Below are 26,950 nucleotides of genomic sequence, written 5' to 3' on the forward strand. Positions count from 1 at the left end.
ACTGATGCGATGAACGAGTAAAGAAATTTTGACTGTAGTTTGAATACTTTTAAAATGTTGACTTCATTTTTCTGCATCAACTATCAACTCGGTCTATAGAGAGGTATATACATTATGTGTACACTACACGAAAAAGTATAAATCATTTATAGAAATAAAAAGATATGAATATAACAGAAAATTCACTATCATCGAATGAAGCAAAGAGGAATATAAGAGGAATACGGTATATAATGTGGTTATATACATGTGTTATAAAATGTTTGTTTAGACTGAAGATAGAAGTACTTTGTACAATAACTATCTATTTAATCTTTTGGCCGTTAATTATTCAGACAGAAATTCCTATATTGCAGCAGTTGCTGAGGACGGATTGTTGCGACATCCATCTCCTCGTATTTACGTTTTCCCTCCATCTTCATTACCTTTATTTTCATCAGGTTTATTATCATCCTTCTTGTCATCGTCCTTCTTGTCATCATCCTTCTTGTTATCATTATCATCATCCTTTTTCTCATCATTATTTGGTTTGTCCTTCTCATCTTCATCATTCGGTTTATCATCACCTTTATCATCATTCTTATCGTCTTTATTCTCCTCGTCATTTGTTGGTTCATCGTCATCTGAATCATCGTCGTCTTCATCCTTTTTCGGAGGTTCTTTTTCCGGTTGGTTTAGTTTCATGATCAAATCCTTCCACTTCAACCATCTGTCAAGAAAAATAAAAAACAATTATTCAAAAGTTAAAACAATTTCGTGATCAACAGTTTGTAATATCTGATTTGTATCGAGTAGTTTACAATTGCATTTAACATTGTTAAATTAATATTTTTGAATTACAACCTTTTCTTATTTCGTCTGGTAGAAACTGATTGATGTTTTATCAAGAGTTTAATCTGCTCTCCTTACACAGAACACTCCCTTCCGTATTCATTATAACAGTGTGTACTCCGTACAGACAATAGATTCTAAAATACAGTCAAATCTGCTTAATCCAGATTTGCTTCATCCTAATTTTGATCTTATCCACATACGCTCCAACGCATAAATATACCTAACGTGTTTATTAATTTGGACCATAAACTGAATGGATTTCATCAGTCCTAAATAATCTGAATTAAGCCGATATTATATTGTATAGCTTATCTTTCAGCCCAGGAATATGCAGTATTCCAAAGTGTCCGTATTGTACACTAGCAAATAGACCTCAGTCTAGCGGGCCACTGGAGGATACATTATAGTCCGTTCCCCAATGGTATACAACACAATCACAACCAAATTGATTCTTACCATTTATTCATTATCAAATATAAACATATCTAGAAATATAAATTTGTTATACAGCTTTTCTATTCTATACATTAATCGAAAAAGTACAACATTGAAATTAAAATGAAATTAAACATTATCTAATAACAATAACATAAAACAGAATATAAATCTATATTTCTATGTAGATATCACATTAATGCTATAATTTGGTGCAAGGATCATCCATTGAAGTAGTTTCTTTCTAATGGATTACAAGATAAGCCGTAAGATAATCTTAATTTATCCAATTTCTGTTTGATCACAGTTTGGCTAATGGTAATTCAATCATTGATTCATAGAGATCAAATTACATTCAGCTTCTAACATGTGTTATGTAAGCAGCTTGTTTACAACAACCGTTTTTATCAGATTAGTTTCAAACTTTCAATTACCTGATATTACAGTATGTTCAAACTTACAATTGTAATTAGACTGAATATATTTGTAAACTTTTACTGCGTCATTTTAAGGGTGGCCACTGACCTGGGTTAAACTCTAGGAATTTCCAAAAACTTGGAAAATTCTGAGAATTTGGATAACGCTATTGAACATGCGTCTTGAACAATACGCGATTCAATGAAAAATGGATGAATTGTTACATTTATAACCTGAAATTTTCTCAGATTTATTTAGGGGATATTTCGTGTAACCTTATGGACAAATCAGGGAAACCTAAGGGGGAAAGTGGAGCCACCCTGATTTTGTAAGCTTCATTTTAAATTGAGTCTAAAAGACTGTTCTACCAAACAGTGTCATGCGCTAACAGTCCGTGTCCTCGGCCCGGGCACAGGCTACCAGTCCGTGTCCTCGGCCCGGGCACAGGCTACCAGTCCCTGTCCTCGGCCCGGGCACAGGCTACCAGTCCGTGTCCTCGGCCCGGGCACAGGCTACCAGTCCGTGTCCTCGGCCCGGGCACAGGCTACCAGTCCGTGTCCTCGGCCCGGGCACGGGTCGGATTACGTCCCGATCGATCGCGTGATATAAGAGATTTTCGCCGGCCACGTAAACTCTCGACGTCCGGCTCCTCAGGCGGGGTCAGTTCTACTTTAGGCGCCGGGGAACCTTTGCCGGGAAACCTTCGTGATACAAGATGCCAACGAACGTACATCAAACGTGATTTCCACACTAACCATCTAAACGGTGAATTAAACAGAAAAATAAAAACAGAGAAACTAAATAAATAACTCACATAACAAAACACAAAACATGCTCCTGTCTCCCATCAATCGCTACAGCTTGGATCCGTTGCTCTTAAGTTAGTTAGGCTAAAATTGATACCTCCTTTTTCTGCTGAGCTTAGATATTGACCCAACCGGCCACCTATCTATCTACCCTGTATATCGCTTGTCTTTTATATCATGATCAAGTAGTTAACCATAAGAGACCTGCCAGTTATAGAAATTAACTCAAATTTTATTGCAGTTTACAAATGACACGGCTCATTAGGAGAAACAAGGTATCATTTTTGTTTAGATTAATCATTAGTTCCACAGTTGTGAGTTACGTAAGGGACTCATAGTTTAGATATTGAAAAGAACTATTTTTAACTGATTTGAATGAGTTAATTTTGAATCCAATTTTAATTCAACCTGTGGAACTGGGGCCTGATACATAAATACTGGCTCTGTGAAAATGCAGTTTTTATTGTCACCGTGTCACTTGTGTTAGGTTCATCTTAATAAACTTTTAAGCAACTGATGCTGGTTGTTTGAGCGAGCTGATTTCATGGAGAGGCAGACTGCTCAATAAACACATACAAAGTAAATCTATGATAAGCCATGTTTTAAATCTAGGAAAGCCACTAACATTTAAACATACAAAACAAAGTATGCAAGCAGCATGCAACACAACATTGCAGAAAGTGGAAACAAACTGTGAACTGATATCAAAACAGACAATTGAAACTTTGATTTTTGATATGGTTATTTAACGCAGCTGTCAATCTGCTGTATGTAGCCCCAGCCTACCACACTAGCCCCCACCCGGTCTAGTGTGGCAGGGTTCCGTGCTGTGGCTGAGTCTAGCGATGCCATCAGGTTTGAATCCCTGTCGGGATATCTGAAAGGGGTGCAGTGGCAGTAAAGATCAAAGTTTCAGTTGAATCAGTGATGATATCGTGCTAATGAATGCAAATAAGCCCAGAGGGATAGAGAGGATCAATGACTACCTTGTTACAGTATAAAGACTCCACTTATTGACAGGAGGTGCAATACGCTCAGCTTCAATACGATTCGGTTGACCTTCAGGTTTGATAAATAATCGCGGCTGATTTCCGAGTCGTAGAAACGGTTCCAGTTGTACTTTCAGTTTATCAAACTCATCCTGAAGTTCTTTTACCTCATCAACTCGCTGTGTGTTGTTAATAGAATGAAAATTGAAGACGGTTTGGTTTAGTTTGTGAGCGTAGCATTCAATGCAAGAGGTACTCGTACTGGTTAGAGGAAAGTGCACACTTATAGAGTCGTGTTTGTAAAATTCATTCAATTTATTTTAAGAGCAATATGTAAGCATCTATGGGGAGAGGGTCACTTCTTCATAAGACATGTCAAACGGGGGGACGTTAAAACACTTTCCTCTAAACAGGTGTCTAATTCCCGAAGCACACAGCGCAGGGAAACACAGAAATAAAGGATAGAAACATGTTCCATGTGTCATGTGTGTATCCATAAAACAAGAAACATGGTTCCTGAGATAAAACACGATGATTACATGTTTCTGTGTTTCCCTGCGTTGCCTGTGTTGGGCTAAAATGCGCAGGTGTATTGAATAATCACAATGGGTTGTTATAATTTCACTGCAAGGAAAGAATTTATTGAGGAGGTCTTCAAATGCTTCATGTTAGTCGTAAAATCAGTGCTGAAACAAGAAATATTAGCATCAGTAGAAAATAATTATGAGCAGTTTGTAGTCTTAAAACCAAGTGATAAATTCCACTGATAAATTCTCAATAAACAAAAGAGTACATTTTGTACACGTAGATGAAGGTTAAGGTACCCAAAACATTGAACAATATGAACTGAAAATCATCATGAACGAAAAACAAAACATCTAACGATAAAATCTATAAAAGCTCATATTATTACTCATATTGTCTAACAGTGGTTTAACGCTTAGACCAGGAGCAAGTGAACACACCTATCCTGGATAGACATTTCAAACTGCTCTAAAAATCACAAATCAATGAATGATAGGAAACTAATTGTTAATAGTTGCAGTAGGTGAAAGGAGGGAAGGAATGACTGTGCAGCTGATGAGAGAAGGGAAGGATTGACTGTGCAGCTGATGAGAGAAGGGAAGGATTGACTGTGCAGCTGATGAGAGAAGGGAAGGATTGACTGTGCAGCTGATGAGAGAAGGGAAGGATTATGACTGGTGCTGAGCAGGTGTGAGGTGTAGTCATCACTTACTCCTCTATCTCACTGAGCCGACGAAGAATCTTTATTCTCCGATGGTTTCTGCTCTGGGTTACTATTACCGGTATTATCATCTGGTTTTTTGTTCTCATTACCAGCAGCATTTTCATCCGGTTTTTTATCTTTATCAGCAGCTGTATTTTCATCAGTTTTACTATTATTGATAGGTTCAGTTTGACTGGCTCTATCGGACATTGGTTCAGTTTGACTGGCTCTATCGGACATTGGTGGTTGTTTGTCAGATGGTTGTTCATTGTCCTCATCTATTTTTGGATTTTCTTCCGCTTTTCGATTATCATCCAGATCTTTCTCAACGTCGTCGATCGATATTCGTAGTTCTTTAATTTGATCTCGAATTGTGTTTATTTCATCCTTTTTCTAAACGGGGAGCAGGGTTGGGGTGAAGGAGGGAGGAAAATGGAATTGGAAAAAAACTTAAAATGAATATAAAACATAAACAATTTGAACAAAAAAAAAAGTTAATATACAGTCAAATTCCTTTATAATAACATAGTTGGGATGGTGGAGAATATGGCACCTTTAAAAATGGTATTTCTGTTGAATTAAACTTAGGTTCTACATAAATATTCTTTTGCCATTTAGTGAGCACCGGTAATAACATTAACTAGGGGTCCAGGGACAGCATGCCCACTTCCCATGTCTGAAATGCTCGACATAACTCATTTTTGATTTCAATGTAATAGGATAAACAAGAATCTAGATTTTGTCTACAGTTGGATGAACAGATGATGAATAAACAGTAAACACAATAGCCTGCTGGGGTTTAGCCCCGGGAAGTGTTATAATAGAAGTTGACTGTAAATAAACAAATATAACTAAATCTAAAATTCAAAAACTTTGTGATGTAACTGTATTTGAATGTGCTATGTGACAGGGAGGGAGGGGAGGAATATTACTTACCAGTTTTTGTTCCGATTGAATCTTCATTCCGAGCACGGTTTTAACGGTTTGTATCGACTCCGCAAGTTTACGAATACTCGCTTGTAACTGTAAAAGTAAAATTGAAAAAAATAACTCTTGATCGACAGTGAAATTCTGTGGGTCAATGATTCAGGTTTGATTAAATACAAAGAAACAACTAACGATAAATATTTCAATGGAAATACAACTGATAATTTTAGTTCAGTAACCGATCAAACTCTGCCTTACTCAGACAATGTTGTTACCGCAAATATTTCTCTGGACACCGAGTCGACTATCAGGGAAATTAGTAGTCATTTCATGAAAAGCGTTTTGTTAAATTCACCGTCTTGAGAGCAGTTAACAGAGTTGACCGGCACCGAGAAAAGAGTAGCTTCAAATATTAAACTGTAAATGACACATGGATTTAAGACAGTTTACATACAACTAGTGCAGTGGTAGAAAATGTGCTGAGAAATATTTCACTAGAAATTGATACATTTTAGCAACAGAAGCAAATAAATAGAAAATCCTGTTAGAGAGATGAAGTTACTGATGAAACACCAGCGTCCAGTTTTATAGATGTGGATGCAAAACAAATCCTGGGAACATTTTGAAATTCGTCAGTTATTACCACGGTTTCTTACTGATACTAAGGCGGTTGTCACCCGGGTTAAGGATTTACTTACCCCTAGTGGTAATATAGATACAGTCTATGAAACCGGGCCAGGTGTAGTAAACAATGTTAATAATTAGAGGGAGTTCCAAGAGAATGGAACGAAAGAGTAACCAATAGAAAAACCAAATGTAGTAGTTTCATTTTGAAAGACACGACCACACAATACACAATATCAATGTAATATACCTGCTCAATATCTGCCTCAATCTTTGACTGTTTTAGATACATAAAAATATGCATTAAAAAGAAAATACATTCAACCGCATTCGCACTTAATAAAGCTTTTCGCACAGAAGAATAAGATAATACTTTTGGAAAGCAGTGTGTGTGTATTTTGTTTGTGAAGTTCACTTCAAACAAGGACAACAGGCCTTTTTATGAGATTCATAGTGTGCAACCTAATGACTATCATTGAATATGATTTGTGAAGAAACTTATGTAGTTTGTACATGTGTTTGTGTAAGTGTACATGCATATATCACAGATGTACATGCATTATGGGCAACAATAAAAGATAGTCGGCCCAGGGGTTTGACTTGATCCCCAAACCTCATGTAAATCCAAACGTATAAACGTACGCGTGTTACAGATTCTGTAGAAATGAAGATGAATTTGACTACCTTTTACTGCTGCAGCTATCTACAAATATCTATATATGGCCTACAGTGTTCACCAGATGAAGACGTCAATGCTTACATTATCGAGGTCCTCCCTACTCGGTCCATCACTCGGTTTAGCATTCAATTTTTCGAGTTCTCTACGAATTGATTCCACATCTGAAACTCTACAAAATATATCATACAAACATTTAGATGATGAAATTGAAAAGTACTGAATCCAGTTCTGACAGAAATTGGACTCGTTTAACACATTTAACTTATCAAAAATGAACAACAGTGATTCTAGCTTAAATAATCATCAAATGAGCTGTCTCATTACTGAAAATGACTCAGAGTCAGAACTGTGGACATCAATCCTGAACTAACACATTATCATAAAACGATACCTGTTATCAATCTCTGATGATATTCGTGCCGACAAATCTCCGTTTAATAAATTATATTTTTGATTCAACTCATAAACCTATAAAAGATGAATATAATTTCCTCATTAAACCTATGAATGCCGGTAGATTCTATGGATACACCATGTGTCAGATGCATGTACAGTTAACGTTACCCAACTCACACTAACTGCGAATGGCAAAAGAAGTCTGAGCTAAAGATTATTAGAAGAAATCCAAAAAAATAATAATAATAATAATAATAATTGACATTTATATAGCGCAGGTATCCGAACTAGAGTCTGTTCAAACTTGGTATTATTACCCCCAGCCTATAACTCTATTCCATGTATCAGTCATCTCTCCCTGGGGAGAGGTAACATCCGAGCAGCTACTAGGCGCTCAGGAGTCATCTATCAGACCAGGTACCCATTTAATCCTGGGTAGAGAGAGGCAATGAGGATAAGTGTCTTGCCCGAGGACACTACGGCAATGTACAGAGTTCGAACCCATGACCGGGCTTCCCACAGTCGAATGCTCTAACCGCTCGGCCACACTGCTCCTAAATAATCATGTCTTTTTCTAAGTGTTTGCCATGTCCAAGTTAGGAGAAAGTTTACCGTGATCACTTTCACAAAAAAGGTTAACCTAAAAACTTAGATAAGTTTGAATTGTTGTCCGTGAAGTAATAGCAATTAAACCAAAAATCTGAGTTACACCCTTTTGTGAATCTGGACCTCGATGATTGACAGCTTACATCAGTGGGTAATTTAGTCTGTAATTCCTGTAACTGTTTCAGATTTGCGCTCATATTTTCCTGCCAGCGACTAATTGCTTCGACCTTCTCTCGAATATTCTCTGACATCACATTCGACGCCTACCGAAGAAAAAATGTACAAAATATTAATGACGTATTTCACTAGAATATTGATTACAGTCGAATGAACAAGTTCTGTTAGATCTCGATTGCTGATCACAGACCAATGAATGGAATAGATTACCTCCATCAACTCCTTGTGCTGATGTTATGCAGCAATAATAAAAATGTATCGAAAAATTATTACATTTCAGTGAAATTACATTCAGGACCGAGTTCCACAGTTGTGAATAAGAGTTAACTCTGAGTTCATTCTTAATGAGTTGACTCCTGAGCTAAATCTAAACTCTGAACTGTGTGGGTTCAATCCTATATCAAACACATTTAACATTCTATGCGTTTACTTGTAAAATATCATAAGAATAGTTCTTTTCTAGTGTCTAGCTGTTGTTCCCAAAACAAGGTTCTAAGGTTTACATGTTGTAAGATCGGCTGGTATCTCAAGTCTAGTCTAACCTGCTACCACTATCTAGCTAGTCCCCCTTCCCCCGAAATGAGTTCTAATGACGGATCGGCTTGTATCTAATTTCTAAACATTTATCATGCTAGCCATTTTCCTGAAATGAGGGGGTGTAGCATAAGTTCATCAGCTGGTATCTCTAGTTTAGCATCTAGCCATTGCCCAGAACATGGGGTTCTAGGTGTGACCCATGAAATCTGTTGGTGTTCATCAGACTATAGGTAGAAATTGCTCACGATTCAAACCTCTCGATACTTTGAATTAAGGGCATCGATATAGCTTTAAACATATAAAGCACATACAACATAACGATATAGTATACCTCGGGATTCATTTGTTGCCTCCTAATTGCCTGCAAGCAGCATTTCATAATAAAACAAAATTTGTATTTAATCGGGTGCTGTTAGTAAAGAGAATGATTTGATAGTCTGGGTAAAATACTTACAGCTTGTATTCGACTTTCAAGTTTATCTTCGATCTGTGATATTTTCACGTTTAGAGACAGAAGTCGGGTATCCATGTCGTTTAACTGACGAATAGCTGATTGTTGACGCTCTTCGATCGCGTCAGAGAGATCCTTACGAATCTGGAAAAATAAATCATTCAGATATTCACATATCTCTGAGACTCCCGGGTAATGCATGATCCTGTATATATAACATTAAAGAAAAACCTATAAATATTTCAATTTTCACCATTCACTATCATATAGAGTAGACAGCGCTTGTCACAGAGCCTCTTATTCTATGCCCGGAACTATGTTTGCAATGGAGCAACTGATTACCTAGGATTATCATATGCCGTGAACTCTCCTTGACGTAGAGCCAATTGCCTTGGATTATCACATGCCAGATGTGACAAAATTTTTAAGATTTTCCAATGTAATTCAGACTTGTAGATTTTATCAATCAGTACCGCGAGATCTGAAGCAAGCGCCATCTACCGAGAATAAAAACATTCACAGGCACAACATGAGAAAAAGGAGGTCGTGATTAGAAAATTACAAAATGACAAACAACATTGACGACAGGAGATCAACAATTGTTATATATGTTTGTTGTTCATACAAATACTGTAACAATGAAGCCGTTAAAACCTAGAGAAAAATACATATTATATAAATACAATGTTTATGAAATGTATATAATGAATGAAATACATATATATTCATCTTGCCTTCTTCAAACGTGTCAATAATTTCTTGTTTTTAGACCTAGGCTGAAAACAAATGAAAATTGTTCATGCCTTCAGTAATACTCTTGAGTTTCCAATATGAAGTGTATAAATGTGTGTAGTGGTTAGGCAGGTATGTATGATTACCAGTGAAACTGCTGTAGCCGGTTGCTGATCGGATGCTGGAGGAGATACAGGTTTTACATCAGTTTGAGTACAACCTGTTGTCTTGTTAGAGGAAGTAATGTTGATCATTCTGTCCGGCGAGGAGGGTGTATCAACAGTAGCTGACAATGGTGAAAATGTCGATACCCTTGATTGACATGCCAGTATCCTATCACCTCCCCGTTCATTAATGGGAGGTTCTTCTGTACCTTCTCGCTCAGTGTAAGCAGGTCCTCCTCTACCTCCCTGTTCAGCACAAGGAGGTCCTCCTCTACCTCCCTGTTCAGCACAAGGAGGTCCTCCTCTACCTCCCTGTTCAGCACAAGGAGGTCCTCCTCTACCTCCCTGTTCAGCACAAGGAGGTCCTCCTCTACCTCCCTGTTCAGCACAAGGAGGTCCTCCTCTACCTCCCTGTTCAGCACAAGGAGGTCCTCCTCTACCTCCCTGTTCAGCACAAGGAGGTCCTCCTCTACCTCCCTGTTCAGCACAAGGAGGTCCTCCTCTACCTCCCTGTTCAGCACAAGGAGGTCCTCCTCTACCTCCCTGTTCAGCACAAGGAGGTCCTCCTCTACCTCCCTGTTCAGCACAAGGAGGTCCTCCTCTACCTCCCTGTTCAGCACAAGGAGGTCCTCCTCTACCTCCCTGTTCAGCACAAGGAGGTCCTCCTCTACCTCCCTGTTCAGCACAAGGAGGTCCTCCTCTACCTCCCTGTTCAGCACAAGGAGGTCCTCTACCTTCCACCTCAGTACATTGAGTCCTACATGATGATACAACCACTGCTGGCAATTCTTCTTCGATTCTAATTTCTGGAGTTTTGTTGTTTCGAATCAAAACTTTTAAAACTGCTGATTTCCCATCAAATAAATGTCGTCCATGTTGGAATTCTAATTGAGTATGACGCCTTGACTTGGTTTGTGTCTCAATACTATGAAATGATGGAGTCACATCTGTCTTACACCATGGAGTTGGATTCCTACAAGTAGGAGGCTTGCGATTGGGTTTCAATTCTGAATTCAGTTGCGGGCTAAGTGTTTGAGGTACTCCAACTGTTCCAGTGTTGTACTGACGCTCCAATCCTCCAGTGTTGTGTAGGAGTTCAGCTCCTCCAGTGTTGTGTAGGAGTTCAGCTCCTCCAGTGTTGTGTAGGAGTTCTGCTCCTCCAGTGTTGTTAGTTTCTCCTGTGTTGTAGTTTGTTTGAGTGGAAGTAGTCTGATATTTGTCAGTCGAGTTCCGCATCCAAGATTCCACTTTACTTCGCGCTAATTCTGAAGGCGTACTTTGTCTCGATTTAATGAATTTCTGTCCGGTCAAAACGGATGAATTTCGTGAATCTTTACGATAAACTTTATGCGAACCGGAATGCGCTGGTTTTACATGGAGCTGATGATAGTTAATCCCTGTAGTTTCTAGAGAAGGAGAGGTTTGAGTTGTCGCGAAGTTTGTTAGATGAGATAAGCTGAATGTTGTTTGAGTTTGGTGGATCAATGCATTTAGTTGTGATGGCGAAGTTTGCGCTGATTTCGTATTGAAATAAACACTTTTCCATGGATTTGAGAAACCATCGACAGGAGTCACTTGAGCTCGGAACCTTCTGCCAACTTGACTCCCAACAAAATCATACTTACTACCAGTATCAACGTGCTGGTTTGATTCAGTGGTTTTTGGAAGTGCTGCCGACAGCTTCTTTGTTCTGGAGACACGCCCCTTTTCTTTAACAGAACCGTTTGTTTGAATTGGAATTTTGGAAGTTTTTAAGAAGACTGGGTATACAAAAGTTGTCTGATGATGTATAGGTATGTTTTTACTGATCGGAGGAGATAGCACAGGTACAGGACTTGTTTGAGTTAGTGTATCCACTAGTTTCCGGTGACCAACACCTGAAGTGATATCCGGGTCCTTGTTGAGCACAGTGAATTTTTTTGAAAGATGCGTTATTGCGGGGAAACTGATATTTCCAGAAGATCCTGCGATTTTCAGTGGAGGTTGTTTGGACTGAGATTTTGATGGTGAATTATACAAGGGCTGCTGCTTCGAGGAACTGATATCTTTTGCGATCATTTTTGGAGGCAACTGTTTTGCTGATGCTTGTAGATCCACTTTTTCTCTTTTAGCAGGATAAATAGTTTGTGTTGTTGAACATTTTGACGCCAATTTAGGAAACATAGTGTTAGTAGATGAGTCAGTCATTTTTGTACGTGTCTGTTTCACTGAACTGACACAGGATTGAACGTGTTTCGTGCAAGGAAATCTAACAGGAGAACAAGCCTTGTCCAGAAATGACGGTTGAACTGGAGATGAACTAGAAAAACTATTAGAACAAGAACAGTCATCCGAGGATGTCTCAAAATCCGGAGTTTTAGCAGTTTTATGAATCTTATCACGGCGTTTGTGATAAGAATCGTCGAGTGACTCAGAGATTTGTGTTTGACACGAGAAGTCTTCAGTTCTAGTAGCATTTGTGTTCGGGACCGGAAGATACCTCGAATCAGAGAGTAACAATAGATTCGGTTCGTAAACCGTATTCTCGTCGATCGGCGACAACGCGTAGATCTCGATTTTATAAACGTCGGAATTTTCATCATCGTCTGAGTTCGTAGTCGGGGACGACGCGTCGCTGAAATCTCTGATCGGGGAACAAGCTCGATCTGAGACGTAAACGATCTCTGAATCACGGAATCCAGAATCAGTGAACGCTGAACTACTGTGACTGATGTAACTAGATATTGACGAATCGTTTGAGTTTTCGCAGCACGAGATTTCATTCGAGAATCCTCTTTCATCGTCGTTCCCGTCATCGGGGATTGTTATCGGGGAACTACCGTGATCGCAGAATCTTTTATTCTGACTACGGATTAAAACTCTGCGATGAATCCGACGAAGAGAGTTCGTCATTTCGTCGCGATCGTCGTCGAGATTCGACGCGAAGTGATTCGCCGATCTCTGACAGGAATTCGCCGCAGAGGAATCGAAACTTCGTAAATTCATGTTCATCGATTGCGATGAATCTTTCGGACAAGTTAAGAATCCTTCGATATCTTTATGACAGCCCTCCTCCTTATCAAGGATTATTACTGTGGCGAGTGAGGAGGGCTGTCTCCGAAAATTCTGGATCGACAACTGAGGAATATCGATTCCAGCGAGTTTCAAACTGGCGAACGACATCGGTGACAGCGGCGAACAGACTTTATCATTCACATCGAGTAGATCAATACTTCTCACAACATCACGAGTTGTTATAACTAATTCAGCAGAGAGATGGTCAGCGGAGAGATGGTCAGTGGAGAGATGGTCATCAGAAAGGTGGTCAGCAAAGAGGTTATCAGTAGAGATGTCATCAGCAGACAGTTCATCTGGGGAATTGACAGCTACGTAAGAGTCATTCCTACTTTCTGTTGAAGAACTGAAATCTTCACCGATTTCTAGAGATTCAGCGTAAGTCACAGCCGTCAATGAATTCACATGACTCATCGGGGAACAGACCTTGTCATATCTAGTAAATGTTTGTTGACTAGGTGTCTGTAGAGGTTTTATGCTCGTAATGCTGGTCTCGAGGTCTATGTTGTCGTAAGGTACATTTTTATGCGGTTTTGATGTTACCTGTATGAAAAAAGATTTTCAAAAACGTGATTAATTCTGCATGCATTGAAATAATGAGACATACGTCAGATTGGTGAGGGGTAGCAACAATGTGTGTGCTCGTTAAAAAATCTAGAGGACCCAGTTCCACACAGATAGACCGTCTGTAAAAAGGGCGTTGCCAGTAATTTTTGTGGGGAGATCAAAATCGCCAATAACTCAGCAATCAGCAGATGGGGTTCCTCCCTGCATAATATTTTGAATCTTTTAGTGTATTTTTCGAGCATTAGAAACGATTTTGCAATGTGAAAACGTTACTTACTCCTCCGTCAAAAAAATATAATGATGAATGAGCAGAACTTTGAAATGGTTGTCATTTGAAATCCCCAAACCCCTGGCCCCTTCTGGCAACGACCTTGATAGAAACAAATGTGGAACCAGTTCCTGGTGACGAAAACTTCTACATACTTCAAATCTAGTACAAAAGAGAGCAAATATTTCACCGTGTTTTGTAGAAGGAAGGAATCTATTCCTAAACAAACAGTGAATGAGAGAGATAGAAACAACATTAAAAACAACATCAATTATTACATCATCTTTCAACTGTTGTTTGATTGTATCTATATTGTCAGCTACTAGTTCACCAATTCCATCTTGTAATTTATTCACCTGTCGCGATAAACAAACTCGACCTTAATATAACTGTACGTCACATCATCATCACACGTCAAACATATACATGTATATTGATGATCTATAGAAAATGATAGATCCTGACACACGTGAGCTGTGAAACAAACTTCAAACAAACAAAAAAAGTAATGATTGCAATAGAAACCTGTAAAGGGTTTAATATGTGTGTTTCATGTGGCACACATTGAGCCCTACCTCACCCCAACCAAAACACTCGCAACCCACCACACCCCTACCCCACATTAAACACAACCCAATCAAAGAAAATATCCACAGAAGAAAACCTAAGAGAGTATCGATGTTTCACTCAATATTCTCAAAACGTCTCTAACATTTCCTTCATAATTGTGGAGTTTTCTTCGATCAAATCATAAACAGTTACTCGCTTGTGGAAACCAACTGACAATGCACCCTAGAAACTGCTACACCAGAATCATAGTGCACAATGTACACATCACACACAGATACAGAACCCAGTTCTAACAAACATTGTTTTATCCTGAACCCGCTGAGAGCCATTCAGGGCATAATTAGTGGGTTCGATATTTCATTTCACAGTTAAGGGGCGTGAGACAAGAGAAGAACCATCGACCAAGAAACTTCCCCACCAGGATTTGAATCCTGGATTGACGAGATCAGTGAACTGATGGCTTAAACCACTCGGCCACTTAACACTTCTCCAAAATAAACATCAATCGGTGTTTGTGTAGAACTGAGTCCTGTATGAAATATACTTGTTGTTTTAGATGTTCAAGCACTGATTCAGTTGGTTGTGAGTCTATGATGAACGTTCGATCGTCGCTGTCCTATTAGAAACAGGGATTATAATTATATTCATCACATCCACCCGAAATATAATTCACATTCTTAATGACGAGGAAAACAGCTTTAATTACTGCATCAGGGGCTGATCTAGAGGGTGGTTTAGGATGTCAGGACCTAATACACAGTGCATGTTATTATTATCATTATTGATATGAATACACTATTTGAATGAGTGATGTTTAATATAGAACTTACCCGCACAGCTAGAGCATCCACTTTAGCATTAACCCCTCCGATAGCTTCCTGTAGTGTCCCCGTAGCAAGTGATAATTTATCCTGAAGATTATCAACTCTTTCTACAATCTGTTTCTCGTGTTGCTTCCTGAAATATCACAAAATTAATTTTGAAAAATTGATTTTACACTTTGAACCAGCTGCAAGCTATGTTAGCAAACACCCAGTGTCCCCATCTCCCACTCCCTCTCCCTCTCCCTTGCTCTCCTCCCTCCCTCTCACTCGCTCTCCCTCTCACTCTCCCTCTCCCTGCTCTCGGCCCTCTCCCTCTCTCCATCTCCCTCTCCCTTGCTCTCCTCCCTCCCTCTCACTCACTCTCCTCACTCTCCCTCCCCCTGCTCTCCCTCTCCCTCCCTCTCTCTCAGTGTCACTCACCTGGACTGTATTTCAGCTGTTATTACACGATCGAGTTGTTTTTTAATCTCCTCTATTTGTTTCTCTAGAAGTCCGACTGATTCATCAAGACGTTTTGAATTATCGTTACATTTATTTCGATCAGTCTGAAAGAGTGAAATAAATCAGTTTTACAATTGAGACTTAACATTCCTGGCAGCCCATAGTCCTCAAATAAACACTCATTGCCACAAAATGTTAGAACGCTGATGTTTGTGGGCTACGTATCCCTGTCACTGAGATACTTACTCTTAATGATTCTTTAATAATAATCAACTCATCGTCTGCGATCTTTTTTAAAGACTCCCATCTGCGTTCATTCTCTTCGCGTAGCATTCTCTCGTAATCTAATCGTAATTTCTGTTCAGTGTGAACCAACTACAAATACATACAACATCTATCTATCATCAAACACAACTACAGTGGCAAGTGAGGATCCACCGAGTGGCGCTAGTGTGCAGTAGGAAGTCAACTACTGCAGTGAGGGTTCCACCAGGTGGCGCTGTATAATGCAGAGCTCGGGCTCCACAGTTGCCCTTGAACTTGGACTCCAGATATGTATTTGTACTTCTAAAGGTAAGTTAAGTATAGATGCTGCTCCTCGCAGGGTTTAATGTGTAACCCAAACACTGGTTCAACGAGTTAGATGTACGTTTAACTTACTCTTTCAACTTCTAAATATTTCTCTTGCGTTTCTTCCCTCAATTTGATCTCTTTCGATAGTATTTTCCTGCTGCATTCCTCGACTAATTCAGCGATACGATTGTGAAGTCGTAATCGTTCAGCCTCGGCCGCGTGTTCTTTCTCTCGTGCCATCGTATCGAGAGCGTGGATCGCTTCCTCTCGACGTCGGTTCTGTTCCGATATTGATACTTGTAAATCATTCAATCTACACAAAATGCACAGAAATCATTCAAAAATCAAAATTCAAGGATTTTTATCTAAACTGGTTTTTGAGTTATTGCGGTAACTTGATTTGTATGAGGTACAGTTAAACTATACTCCTCCCGTCCGGGGGATATAATAACCACGAGTAACAGTTTGATACAGTATACCTCACCTACTCACACAAACTAAGAATGGCGTGTAAGTCGGCTCCACATAAGAAAATGATTTCTTTTGCGTTAGCCTGCAGGGTTTAATGTATTTGAATTTCGAGGGTTTAGTGTATTAATACCTGGCTTGTATGGTTTGTTCATTAAGTCTGCGATCAGAAGTTTCACTGTCCTGTCTGTTACGCAATTCCAGTAAAACATCTCTCAGTTCTGAGAGTCTGAAAATTAAAATTCACACATCTCGAATCAAGGCTATGCATTCACATGTTTAATACTCATGTATATAATGTTTATCTATGAAATCTTGCGAATCATTGCAATGCGATCATCCCCAGGGATGGAGATAATCGCAAGGTCAATCTACGGCGCGCGACTTCAGTTTGAAATTCTACTCGTAACATAGTTAAATCAACGGTTAATTCTTACCGAACTTCCACTTGTGAACGTAATCCATGAGTCGTTAATTCTGCCTGATTTTGTGTTTCATTATTCTTGCGAACTGATTGCAACTAAAAATAAACCAGGTCGAAATAAGAACAATTAGAATTTGCTGATTTTTTTATCATGACGTGAGGGATAAAAATATAATTCATGAAATTCATAGCTGTCAAAATCGTGTGGTCGTAACGTCTGTAGGAATCATTTTACATCATCTACTAAGTGCATTCGTTCATCACCAGATTTTCAGTTACTACTTTGGGGCAAATGGAAATTTGATGTAATGAATGAATCTATCTATTAGTTCAATAATGAAACTCATTCAAACGAATAATTCGCATGTAATTGCAAACACGCACAAAACAGGCTTCAATATCTGGTTTTATAGATGACATTCATTCATTATAAATGTAATAGATTGAACCGGTCATACAATAGGAAACTATATCGACGGTACAAAAAAAGACTAAAAACGAGTTCTCTCAGATCTGTTTAAAATTGTTTCATGCAATAGAAATAATGACGTGTCTAAAAGAAGCGGGTTTGGGATATAGCGAGGTATATACAAAATAAAAACCCTTCACTGATATAAAAACAATATTTCATATAAACAAGAAGAAATAGTTATTCGTCACTACGAGTAGGGGGAGCGTAAGGGGAGCGTAAGGGGAGCGTAAGGGGAGCGTAAGGGGAGCGTAAGGGGAGCGGTAGCAATGTATAAGAATAAAGCAGGGGCTTCGCTGATCCAAGCATAGTTTGAGAATTTTACAGGGAATTAGTTTTTTAAGCGATTAGGGTTCAGAAATAAGCCTTAAAACCCTCATCCAAATCTACACTGAATGTGTCCGAATATATAGAAAACTTAACTAACACCATTGACTGCATTTAGACTCGAGATTGTTTCAGTCTATCCCAGCTACACCGTGAAATATCAATCAAATCATGACCTAGTTCCACAGTTCTGAGTAAGCTTTAAAACTCTGAGGTAAAATCAGTTTGTTTTCTATGTTTCCACATCAAGAGTCAAATTTCAACCCAGAAGTGTGAAACTGGCTCTGGAGGCGTGTGTTGGGATAGACTGAGATTCAACCCTAGCACAATCCATGCAATACTTACCAGCTAAACACAAGAGAATAGATAGAAATAACAAAATATTTTTATTTTCTTATTTTATTGAGCTGCAAAATGTCGAGTCGTTCATGGATGAAGAAAAAGGCGTTTTGTTTGAGGTCCTGGTTTCTCCTGCGCTGACCTTACCTGCAGCTAGCTCAGCTCAGGAGGTCCTGTTTCAGCTGGACCTGACCTTACCTGCAGCTAGCTCAGCTCAGGAGGTCCTGTTTCAGCTGGACCTGACCTTACCTGCGGCTAGCTCAGCTCAGGAGGTCCTGTTTCAGCTGGACCTGACCTTACCTGCGGCTAGCTCAGCTCAGGAGGTCCTGTTTCAGCTGGACCTGACCTTACCTGCAGCTAGCTCAGCACAGGAGGTTACCCGCAGCTAGCTCAGCTCAGGAGGTCCTGTTTCAGCTGGACCTGACCTTACCTGCGGCTAGCTCAGCTCAGGAGGTCCTGTTTCAGCTGGACCTGACCTTACCCGCAACTAGCTCAGCTCAGGAGGTCCTGTTTCAGCTGGACCTGACCTTACCTGCGGCTAGCTCAGCTCAGGAGGTCCTGTTTCAGCTGGACCTGACCTTACCCGCAGCTAGCTCAGCTCAGGAGATCCTGTTTCAGCTGGACCTGACCTTACCTGCGGCTAGCTCAGGACAAGAGAAACTTTGAGCGAGCTATGCTGTGCTCTCTGTGTTGGAATCACTAGGTTATTTTGAACTATATTGCGCAGGAGTTTGTTTACAGAGGGAAAGGATTCTTAGTTCATTGAAAGCAGCAAGGTCCAGTTTCACAAATAAGTTTAAAATCTCAAAATTGATTTATTTCTTCTTTAATTCAAGTCGATTTAGGCGCAAGTCAGTCCTTGTTGTGGAATTGCCAGGGGTGGGAAATGGAATTGGTATTAATTGAACAGTTAGTAAGAGAATGTTTACCGTTTGTCTTTGAGCCTCTTCCAGTGATTTATTACGTAGTTTCAACTCGTTAGCGATACTAGCAAAATCTAATTGTTGATTTTCTGTTTTTGCTTTCAACATTCGAACGTCTTCGATCAGCTGATAACACAATCGTTCCAGTTGTGATTTACCTCTCATCGCTTCATCCACTTCATTCTTCAGTTCTTGAATTCTGAGATAGAATTTCAGAAAACAATCTACATTAAACTATAGCCAGGATCAATCATCACATGTGGATTATGTGACTCTGGTTAAATTAGCCCGGACCGGTTTGACGCTATGTTTAATTAGAGTCACATAAATCAATGCAAATCATTGAATTAATTGATCTACAGGTTGACTATTAACAACTTTTTGAGTCAGAGACAAGAGGTTAAGGGGGAGGGCACGTGGAGAGAGGGATAGGGAGAGAAGAAAGGAAGAGAGGGGAGAGAAGAGAGAAGCTGATTAGAAATGGGAGAACAGAGAGTGCAGAAGAGGATAGAGGAACCGATGAGGGGAAGGGAGAGAAGAGGAGTGGAGAGGGGGAGTGGAGAGGGGGAGGGGAGAGGGGGGAGTGGAGATATTTTACGTACCTCGTATTCTGTAGATCTCGTTTTGACAGTAAATCCTGTTGTCCACCGAGAACGTTCTGTTCGATAGTTTTACTCTGATTTAACAGATCACCAATGAGTGTTCGTTCCTGAGCTCCTCGTTCCTCAACGCGTTGAAGCCTCATCGCTAGTTGATTATACAGATCACTGCCGCCACGTACAGAGTTCTCTAACTGCTGCCGTGAGTTCCTCTCTTCCCTCGCGAGGTCCTCATTTCGACGGATCACATTTTTGAGTTCACTCTGAAGTCTGACGACCTCCTCTAGTAACGCTCGGTTTGATTTCTCAGTAACGGCGAGACGTGTGTCTAACTGTCTGATTCTGTCGGCTGCCTCGAGACCCTCGAGGGCAGCGACTTTGTTGTAAGGCACCAGTTGAGTTTCATTGTTAGTTAACGACGATCGACCGTGAATTCCGGGAAGCGTGCTGAATTTCGACGGAAATTGTTGATTATTCGAAAGCCTGAAAAAAACAGAAAATGTATTTAAGACGAAGCGACTTTCAAAACTTCAACGGCAAACATCGATTGGTCACACCTACATACACCCCCTTTCATCCATCCTCCTCTCGACAGGGATTTGAAACTGATGGAATCACTATACTCAGCCACGGTATGAAACCCCGCCACAATAGACCCGGTGGGCAGGTAAACACACAGCTTTAGATGATGTCAATATTATCCAATCAGATATCTCCTCTTTAGCCTGGGTTTTTCCATGATATTTTCCTCAGGGATTAAAAAGCGAGCGATCTGATTGGTGCAGCACCAGGTCTAGTGCGGCAGGGTTTCGTACCACAGCTGAGTCTAGCGATACAATCAGGTTTCAATCCCTGTCGAGAAAGGATTTCATCGGGAAAAAACCTTTTCCAGAATTTCTACAAAATCATGGCTCCATTTTTTCTGATTTCGACAAAACTCAGAAACTTCGCCTTTTGACATGAAGTGCCTTTACATATAAACATTAGAGACACTCGAAATATTGAGGGTCTCACAAAATTCTCATCCTGGATTCGCCCCAGGCACTCGATATATACACATCTATAACGTTTGGACTCTTGAAATGATATTTCTGCGAATATAAATCCGTAAAATCGGCGGAAACAAATTGTAATAATACTTCAATTCTAACAGAATCGCGTGAATTATTGATAAACTTCTACCTCTACACGTTAACAGGATTTATAAAACCACTTCAGTTTCACTGCAGGGAAAAAAATAGAAAATATTATCGTAAAACGCGCTGCGCATGATCTCTATCCCGCTGCAGTCTGTACTCGTGATTGTTGCTATAGTTACACATGATGCTCGATGAAAGCAAGTCACGTTATTGTTTCCGAGTGTAATAAAAAATTCAAAAACACACGGACCACTCTTTGAGAATGGACCGACTGCGTTAAGGGGTGCGTCTGTACAGCTCTCTCCGAGTGGTGGTCCGGACCACTTCGTCCGGACCACTATGTACGGGGTAAGTCCGAACCACAGTCTGGACCATTCAGAGGATGAACCTGGTTCAATCTGAGGTTAAGCCAAGTCACTGAGAGTGAGCCTGGCCCGGTGTAAGTCTGAACCACCAAGAGCCAGTGTGTGGAGCAGTGTGTGGACCACTTGAAGGCTGGAGATTATAGACAATACGTGTTACCAGTACCTCTAAACCCATATATCATCAGTTTCACCAAATTCAGTTCTAAATAAACCCTCCTTAAAGCCAAACGCACACAATGCAGACAGAATCAAACATGTTTCATCTTGTTTCATTTTTGTTTCTTAAAACATATTTCTAGTGCCGTGGTGCGTCCGGCATCAACTCAAATATTCTAATTTGAAAATTAAATGTAAGTTTAATTATTACAGTTCACTGTATCAATAAATATAGTTATTTCCCGAAATGAAAATACCAAAAAATATGACCTACCGAACTTGTGTTGGTTTCAAATCATATCTGGCAAAAGGGTTCGACATGTAACATGTATTTCCATTGATAAAGAGTAGGTAACTATTTAATCAGTAGCAGCAGTAACTGATGACTGAGAGGAAACATTCACACCTCACCGTGCCGTACATTACCCCACATATATCCTTGTTCCGACTGTTCAAACGTTTCAAACTGATACGTTTTAACGACTTGAAAATTATCGAGTGGTTGAATAATTGAAATCGACATACATACTTCAATATAGCGTCTAACTCGCCTATAACGATATCGCCTAAACCTTATCATAGGCCTACGTATAACTTGCCGAATATAACAATTTCTAATCTATGGCAATTTCTTGAATGGGTATTTTGATTATCTCCTGAAGATTGAAATACAGCCCAGATAGGAAACTAAACTGCAGGACCCAGTTAGTTAAGATTTGACCCTGAGTTAAAACATTGAAAATGAACTAACTTTTACTCAGAGTTAACTCTAACTCACAACTGTTGAACTGGATCCAGACTGGTAACTGACTAAACCATAGTCCGGTTAGTGACTAAACCACAGTCCAGTTACTGACTAAATTGTAGTCTGGTTACTATTAGAACCAGTCAGCTTATAGACACAAAACCTAGTCTGCTTATAGACTATACCTCCAGTCTGGTTACTGACTAAACCACAGTCCAGTTACTGACTAAACCATAGTCCAGTTACTGACTAAACCACAGTCCAGTTACTGACTAAACCACAGTCCAGTTACTGACTAAACTGATGGCTCTGTAAACAGCTGTATATAGGAAATACTTACACATCAGCTGGAACTGTTTTATCAACACGATGACTGTATGGATATTTCGTTGTAGCCATAATATCGACAATTGAAGAACTGTCCATATTCCATCATAAACAACGCAGCTTCCAGTTCGGTTCCTTAGATTATTAATATCTATTTGAAACTGAAACACTGTGCCGCTGATAACGCGTTCACGACATTGCCTTACAGATCCTGGATACACGTTGAATAACGGTGGATACACGCGTGCGCTGCTGGTATCGATACACACAGCGCGCAGTCACTGACACTAGTCAATTACACCTTCAATATGACACTGACTTATTATCAATTTCCTCTAACTTTTTATGCCTTGATCCGATAACAAATTTCAAAACCCGCTATGTACAGAATTTACAGATTTTGAAAGATTAAAGATGAATTTTATTTATCAAGAATTAAGATCAGGTGAACATTTTCAATGTGTTAAATTCTGTGGGTTTTAAACTGATTATCAGAGAGTTTACCGGGTAAACACATCCTATCGTGAATTCTTATACATGAAATGATATTATCACACTTAGTATTACAGCTATCTCTCTGTCTCTCTCTGTCTCTTCACAAGTGAAATAGTTACTTATTGATAAACCTCGCGGAGACCACTCAATAATAATAAGTGCTATGTAGAAACGTCCTTTTACAAATAATAGTCGTGGAATCGACATCAGAACAAAGTAAATAATAATTCATGAGAGAATTTCACATACCGCGCCACGTATATATATGGTATAGGGGGTAATTCATAAGAATAACAACGTTCTTCATTAAAATAAATATCACAGTTTAAAACTCATGATCTCAGAACTCATCAAATCGGTATTTCTGGAGATAGAATAGTAAGAAAATACTGAAAATCAGGAACATCATTGGCAGTTGCGAATTTGTAACAATTCCTATACAAAGATGTAAAACCTTGGCCTGCGAATAACCTGCAGTAGATTATGATTTAATTTCCGGTTTCCATGGATAAAAAGAAAGTGTTACCGGTGTAATATTATTACCAGCAGTCTTCATGTTCCGTGAATTATTCATAAATCAAGTCAAATTCATGACAGATTTTTTGTTTATAACACGCAATACTATAATAATGAAGTTCTAACAAAACCATAGCAACTATCTCTCTCTCTCTCTCTCCCTCTCTCTCTCCCTCCCTCTCTCTCTCTCTCTCTCTCCCTCTATCTCTCTCTCCCTCCTCCCCCTCCCCTCCCCTCCTCTCCCTCGCCCTCGCCCTCTCCCTCTCCCTCTTTCTCCGTATCCCGTGGTACAATTATCCAATTACATTCATAATGAAATCATCATATTTTTTATCGATCTCGAATATTTTTTTTAATGACTCGATGTTACTCTAGAACTCTACACGCTATTGACGGTACGTCGTTACCGTAGAAACAAAGACAACAAAAACAACTGTCGGTAATGATGAGTCAATCAAAACTGGAAACTTTCAAAACTGGAAACGGTTATCCCCCAGTTGAACAGTTATCTCTCTGAGTTGATCAAATCCAAATTGAAAAGTGAAAATTCAAATTGATTTTAAACTTACTTGACCAAATAATACTGGCCATCTTTATCCATAGCCTTAGCAGTTGATGAATCCAGGCTGAAAGTTAAACCATTTTTGTTCTTTCTCGGATCCATTTTGAAAATATCTTGTTAATAGTTTAACATCGAAGAAAACAGACACATTTTATCCGAGATATTAGACTGTTGTAATCCGAAAATAAACTGTTCAAGTTTTAAAAAATATGATCCTAAAACATCCTGAATTTCAAAATAATTCTTATCATTTCAGGAATGACTTCCACAATAACGTCGTCTGCCTATATCAATATCACGGCTTAAGTCAGTTTTGTCTAAAAATAAAATCTGAATGCTTCGAAATTAAATTTAGGCAAAAGCTATCGAAATCTAAGTTTCTTGAAATGAATTCAACCAATTTTTCACAAGTAATCAATCACTGAAAGTACAATGAATTCTAGAAAGTCTAAATAATCCCATAGAATCCTAATCAATTACTATTCCATTCTAGAGTTGAAAAAAACCTGTAGAAATTAAGCTTATCAAACTGAGCGAAAGACAGAATTATGAGAAAAATGCAAATGGAAATTATCTGTCTAAATCTATCATAGAATCTGGACTCGCTTCTTTAGTTCTTGGTTAAATTTTACTCTCAAGTTAAATAAGGCCGGAGTTTATATACAATAAGTTCACCTCACAAACTGGTCTAGAAACTAACAAATCATTTCATGGCACTAATTGAAATGTATTTCATGCATCGAAGGTGCTGCCATAGATAAAATAACAAACGGGTGGGAAATATTCGGCAGTCATGGGAAAATTCATTATACGGCATTCTCTACTGATGAATGTGAATTCGATGATTTACTGCGAGTCAAATAGTTGAAAATAAGCATTTCAAAATGAGTTCAAAAATATATTCAAAATTTAAAGAATTATTTCAGGCAATGAAGCTTCTGTTCTAAAATCTAAGAACCCAGGGTTAGTTGCACGGTCCCAGGGGCGGATCCAGGACGACTGATGAAACATGTACAAGTCCAGCAAACTTTTGGAGTGCACCCTTTTACATCAAGGTGCCCTTTCTGTATTTCCAAAAATGAGATTAGTTCTACCAATTAGTTTTGTTTTGGGATGCCCTTATAGCCCTCATGATATGCCTTATTGCGGGAGGTGCACCATTCTCTGAATCAGACACTAGATCCGTCCAAGTCTCAAACTAATATCAATACATTGAAATTCATGTTTTGACAATGTAAATGTATTCACGTACATGACATTTTCCCTGTTACTATGGAAATAACGACGAGTACAGTGAATGTACTCAAGGTTTCCCACTTTTTAAAAACGACCTCAGATAGTCGTACAGTCATTGAGTCTAATGGATTTCTAGTCATGTCACAATCTCAGACACAAGAAGGTAAAGTTAATACTTAAAAACAGTTTACAAACTTAACACATAATTACAAATTGTGTCAAGAATTTGAATATTATTCATTGATCACCCGTAAAATATGATGCTTTATTTCTTATAATTCTCGAGTGTTCTTAACACTGAATCTCTGATGATTGGATCGACAATTTCCAAAATACGACAATTTTACTAATTTCATACCTAGTAGGCCTAGATACAATGAACTAGGCCCCCTGTGTTATAACAAACAGATTTCTTTGAGCCCTCAGTATATGGAGTGCTGCAAACCTGTAATTCTCAGGACTGAAGGGCATCCTCGCTCGCCAGGGTTCGGTTAACCCTGGCGGAATGGTTGCCGCTAAGTGGCCACTCTTCTGCTGTATAACTTCAGCCAATTGGATGCGTTGTTTTTTGCTCTGGCAAACCGAGGTATCTTATTGATTTTTAATCCCTAGACCCTGATAATCAATATGCAGAAAATTTCTATTTTTTATTATTTCAAATAAACAATTTTGGAGGGGTAAAAGTGCAATAGTGCATGTAATGATGTATCTGATTGGCTTAAACAACAGGAACAGTGTCAGTGGTTGAATTGAAGTTGGTGGTGTGGCTGCAAAGCGACAACCTCAACAAAGTCCTCAGCTATAGCCTGTCCACCCAGGAAGCGCAACCAGAGTTTGTGTTGGCATGAGTTTCCGAGGAAGGCAATAAATCCCTGGAGGATAGGGTCAAGGGCCAGCTGCCGAGGGGATGGATTTAGGGTTAGGGTAAGGTTTGGTAGTATGTAGTTAAAACATTCAATGGGATTCAATGAACACCATTAGTCTAGTGGGGAGACGGCCTCCACTAGTAATATCGCCGGATTCAGTCCCCTATTCTTAACTCGCACCGATTTACTTTTTTTTGATGGATTGGGGAAACATTTTTCCGTGTGTGAATCGAATGTATAAGTTGTGGAGTGTGTAGTGTAATTAGTTAGGAATGTATATGAATGAATTTCATACTGTGTGTGTCTGAGGAGCTCATGGAATGATTTCCATTAGGAATGAGTTCTATTTTTACCTTGAATCCAAAAGTATCGTTTCTAGCTGAGAGTCAGCCATGTTGTTTACAGGTATCGAAGAGAGGAGAGATAGATAGGTGGCAGCACTTACCGGACACTATTGGGTTTTCCCCAATGCCAATGAGTAGTATACAATTCAATATGAATTTATTTATGACAGTCAAGCTATGCTTTTAAGTTAATACGTAGTTATGAAATAAATGATGTTAGAAACAGAGAAAACCTTTTGATAATCAAAATCAAGTTCAAGTTCAAATTTATTTCACAAAAAAATGAAATGGGTGGTAGGAGGGCGTCAGGAGTTACCGTGACCGTGCCAGCCTCTCCGGTGCTCTCAGCGA

At 39.2% G+C, this 26,950-nt stretch overlaps 1 protein-coding gene across 8 annotated transcripts; it reads right to left on the bottom strand.

Moving 5' to 3' along the window:
- Positions 1-248: 248 nt before the first annotated feature.
- LOC141903888 (coiled-coil domain-containing protein 154-like) lies at positions 249-26,659 on the bottom strand. 8 transcript variants are annotated; one of them, XR_012619105.1, is made up of 17 exons: positions 24,161-24,426; positions 19,852-20,331; positions 19,256-19,448; positions 17,205-17,287; positions 16,901-16,996; positions 16,387-16,612; positions 15,973-16,101; positions 15,706-15,830; positions 15,292-15,418; positions 9,110-9,250; positions 8,085-8,204; positions 7,331-7,407; positions 7,021-7,108; positions 5,646-5,732; positions 3,479-3,660; positions 2,166-2,444; positions 1,452-2,101 (listed from the first exon to the last, which is right to left on the bottom strand). XR_012619105.1 is itself a non-coding variant. In XM_074792249.1 (16 exons), exons 1-16 carry the CDS (start codon positions 24,253-24,255, stop codon positions 400-402), a joined length of 2,559 nt encoding a protein of 852 aa, XP_074648350.1. In that variant the 5' UTR covers positions 24,256-24,426; the 3' UTR covers positions 249-399. The 8 variants fall into 8 exon arrangements, 7 of the variants coding, with proteins under 7 accessions (XP_074648350.1, XP_074648351.1, XP_074648352.1 ...); XM_074792249.1 differs by lacking the exons at positions 1,452-2,101; positions 2,166-2,444 and adding an exon at positions 249-709; XM_074792250.1 differs by lacking the exons at positions 1,452-2,101; positions 2,166-2,444; positions 24,161-24,426 and adding exons at positions 250-709; positions 26,609-26,659.
- Between the last annotated feature and the right edge of the window lie 291 nt (positions 26,660-26,950).

This window comes from Tubulanus polymorphus, chromosome 4, assembly GCF_964204645.1.
Source record: "Tubulanus polymorphus chromosome 4, tnTubPoly1.2, whole genome shotgun sequence".
NCBI classification, from domain to species: domain Eukaryota; kingdom Metazoa; phylum Nemertea; class Palaeonemertea; order Tubulaniformes; family Tubulanidae; genus Tubulanus; species Tubulanus polymorphus.

Bases quoted from the DNA above. Each gene is read 5' to 3' on its own strand.
- LOC141903888 (XM_074792249.1), bottom strand. From the start codon at position 24,255: ATGGATCCGAGAAAGAACAAAAATGGTTTAACTTTCAGCCTGGATTCA. The intron at 17,288-19,255 runs GTAAACATTCTC...GTTTATTTTTAG, and splicing joins AAGAGGCTCAAAGACAAACG to TTGCAATCAGTTCGCAAGAA. The intron at 15,831-15,972 runs GTAAGTATCTCA...TCACTCTTTCAG, and splicing joins TTATTAAAGAATCATTAAGA to ACTGATCGAAATAAATGTAA.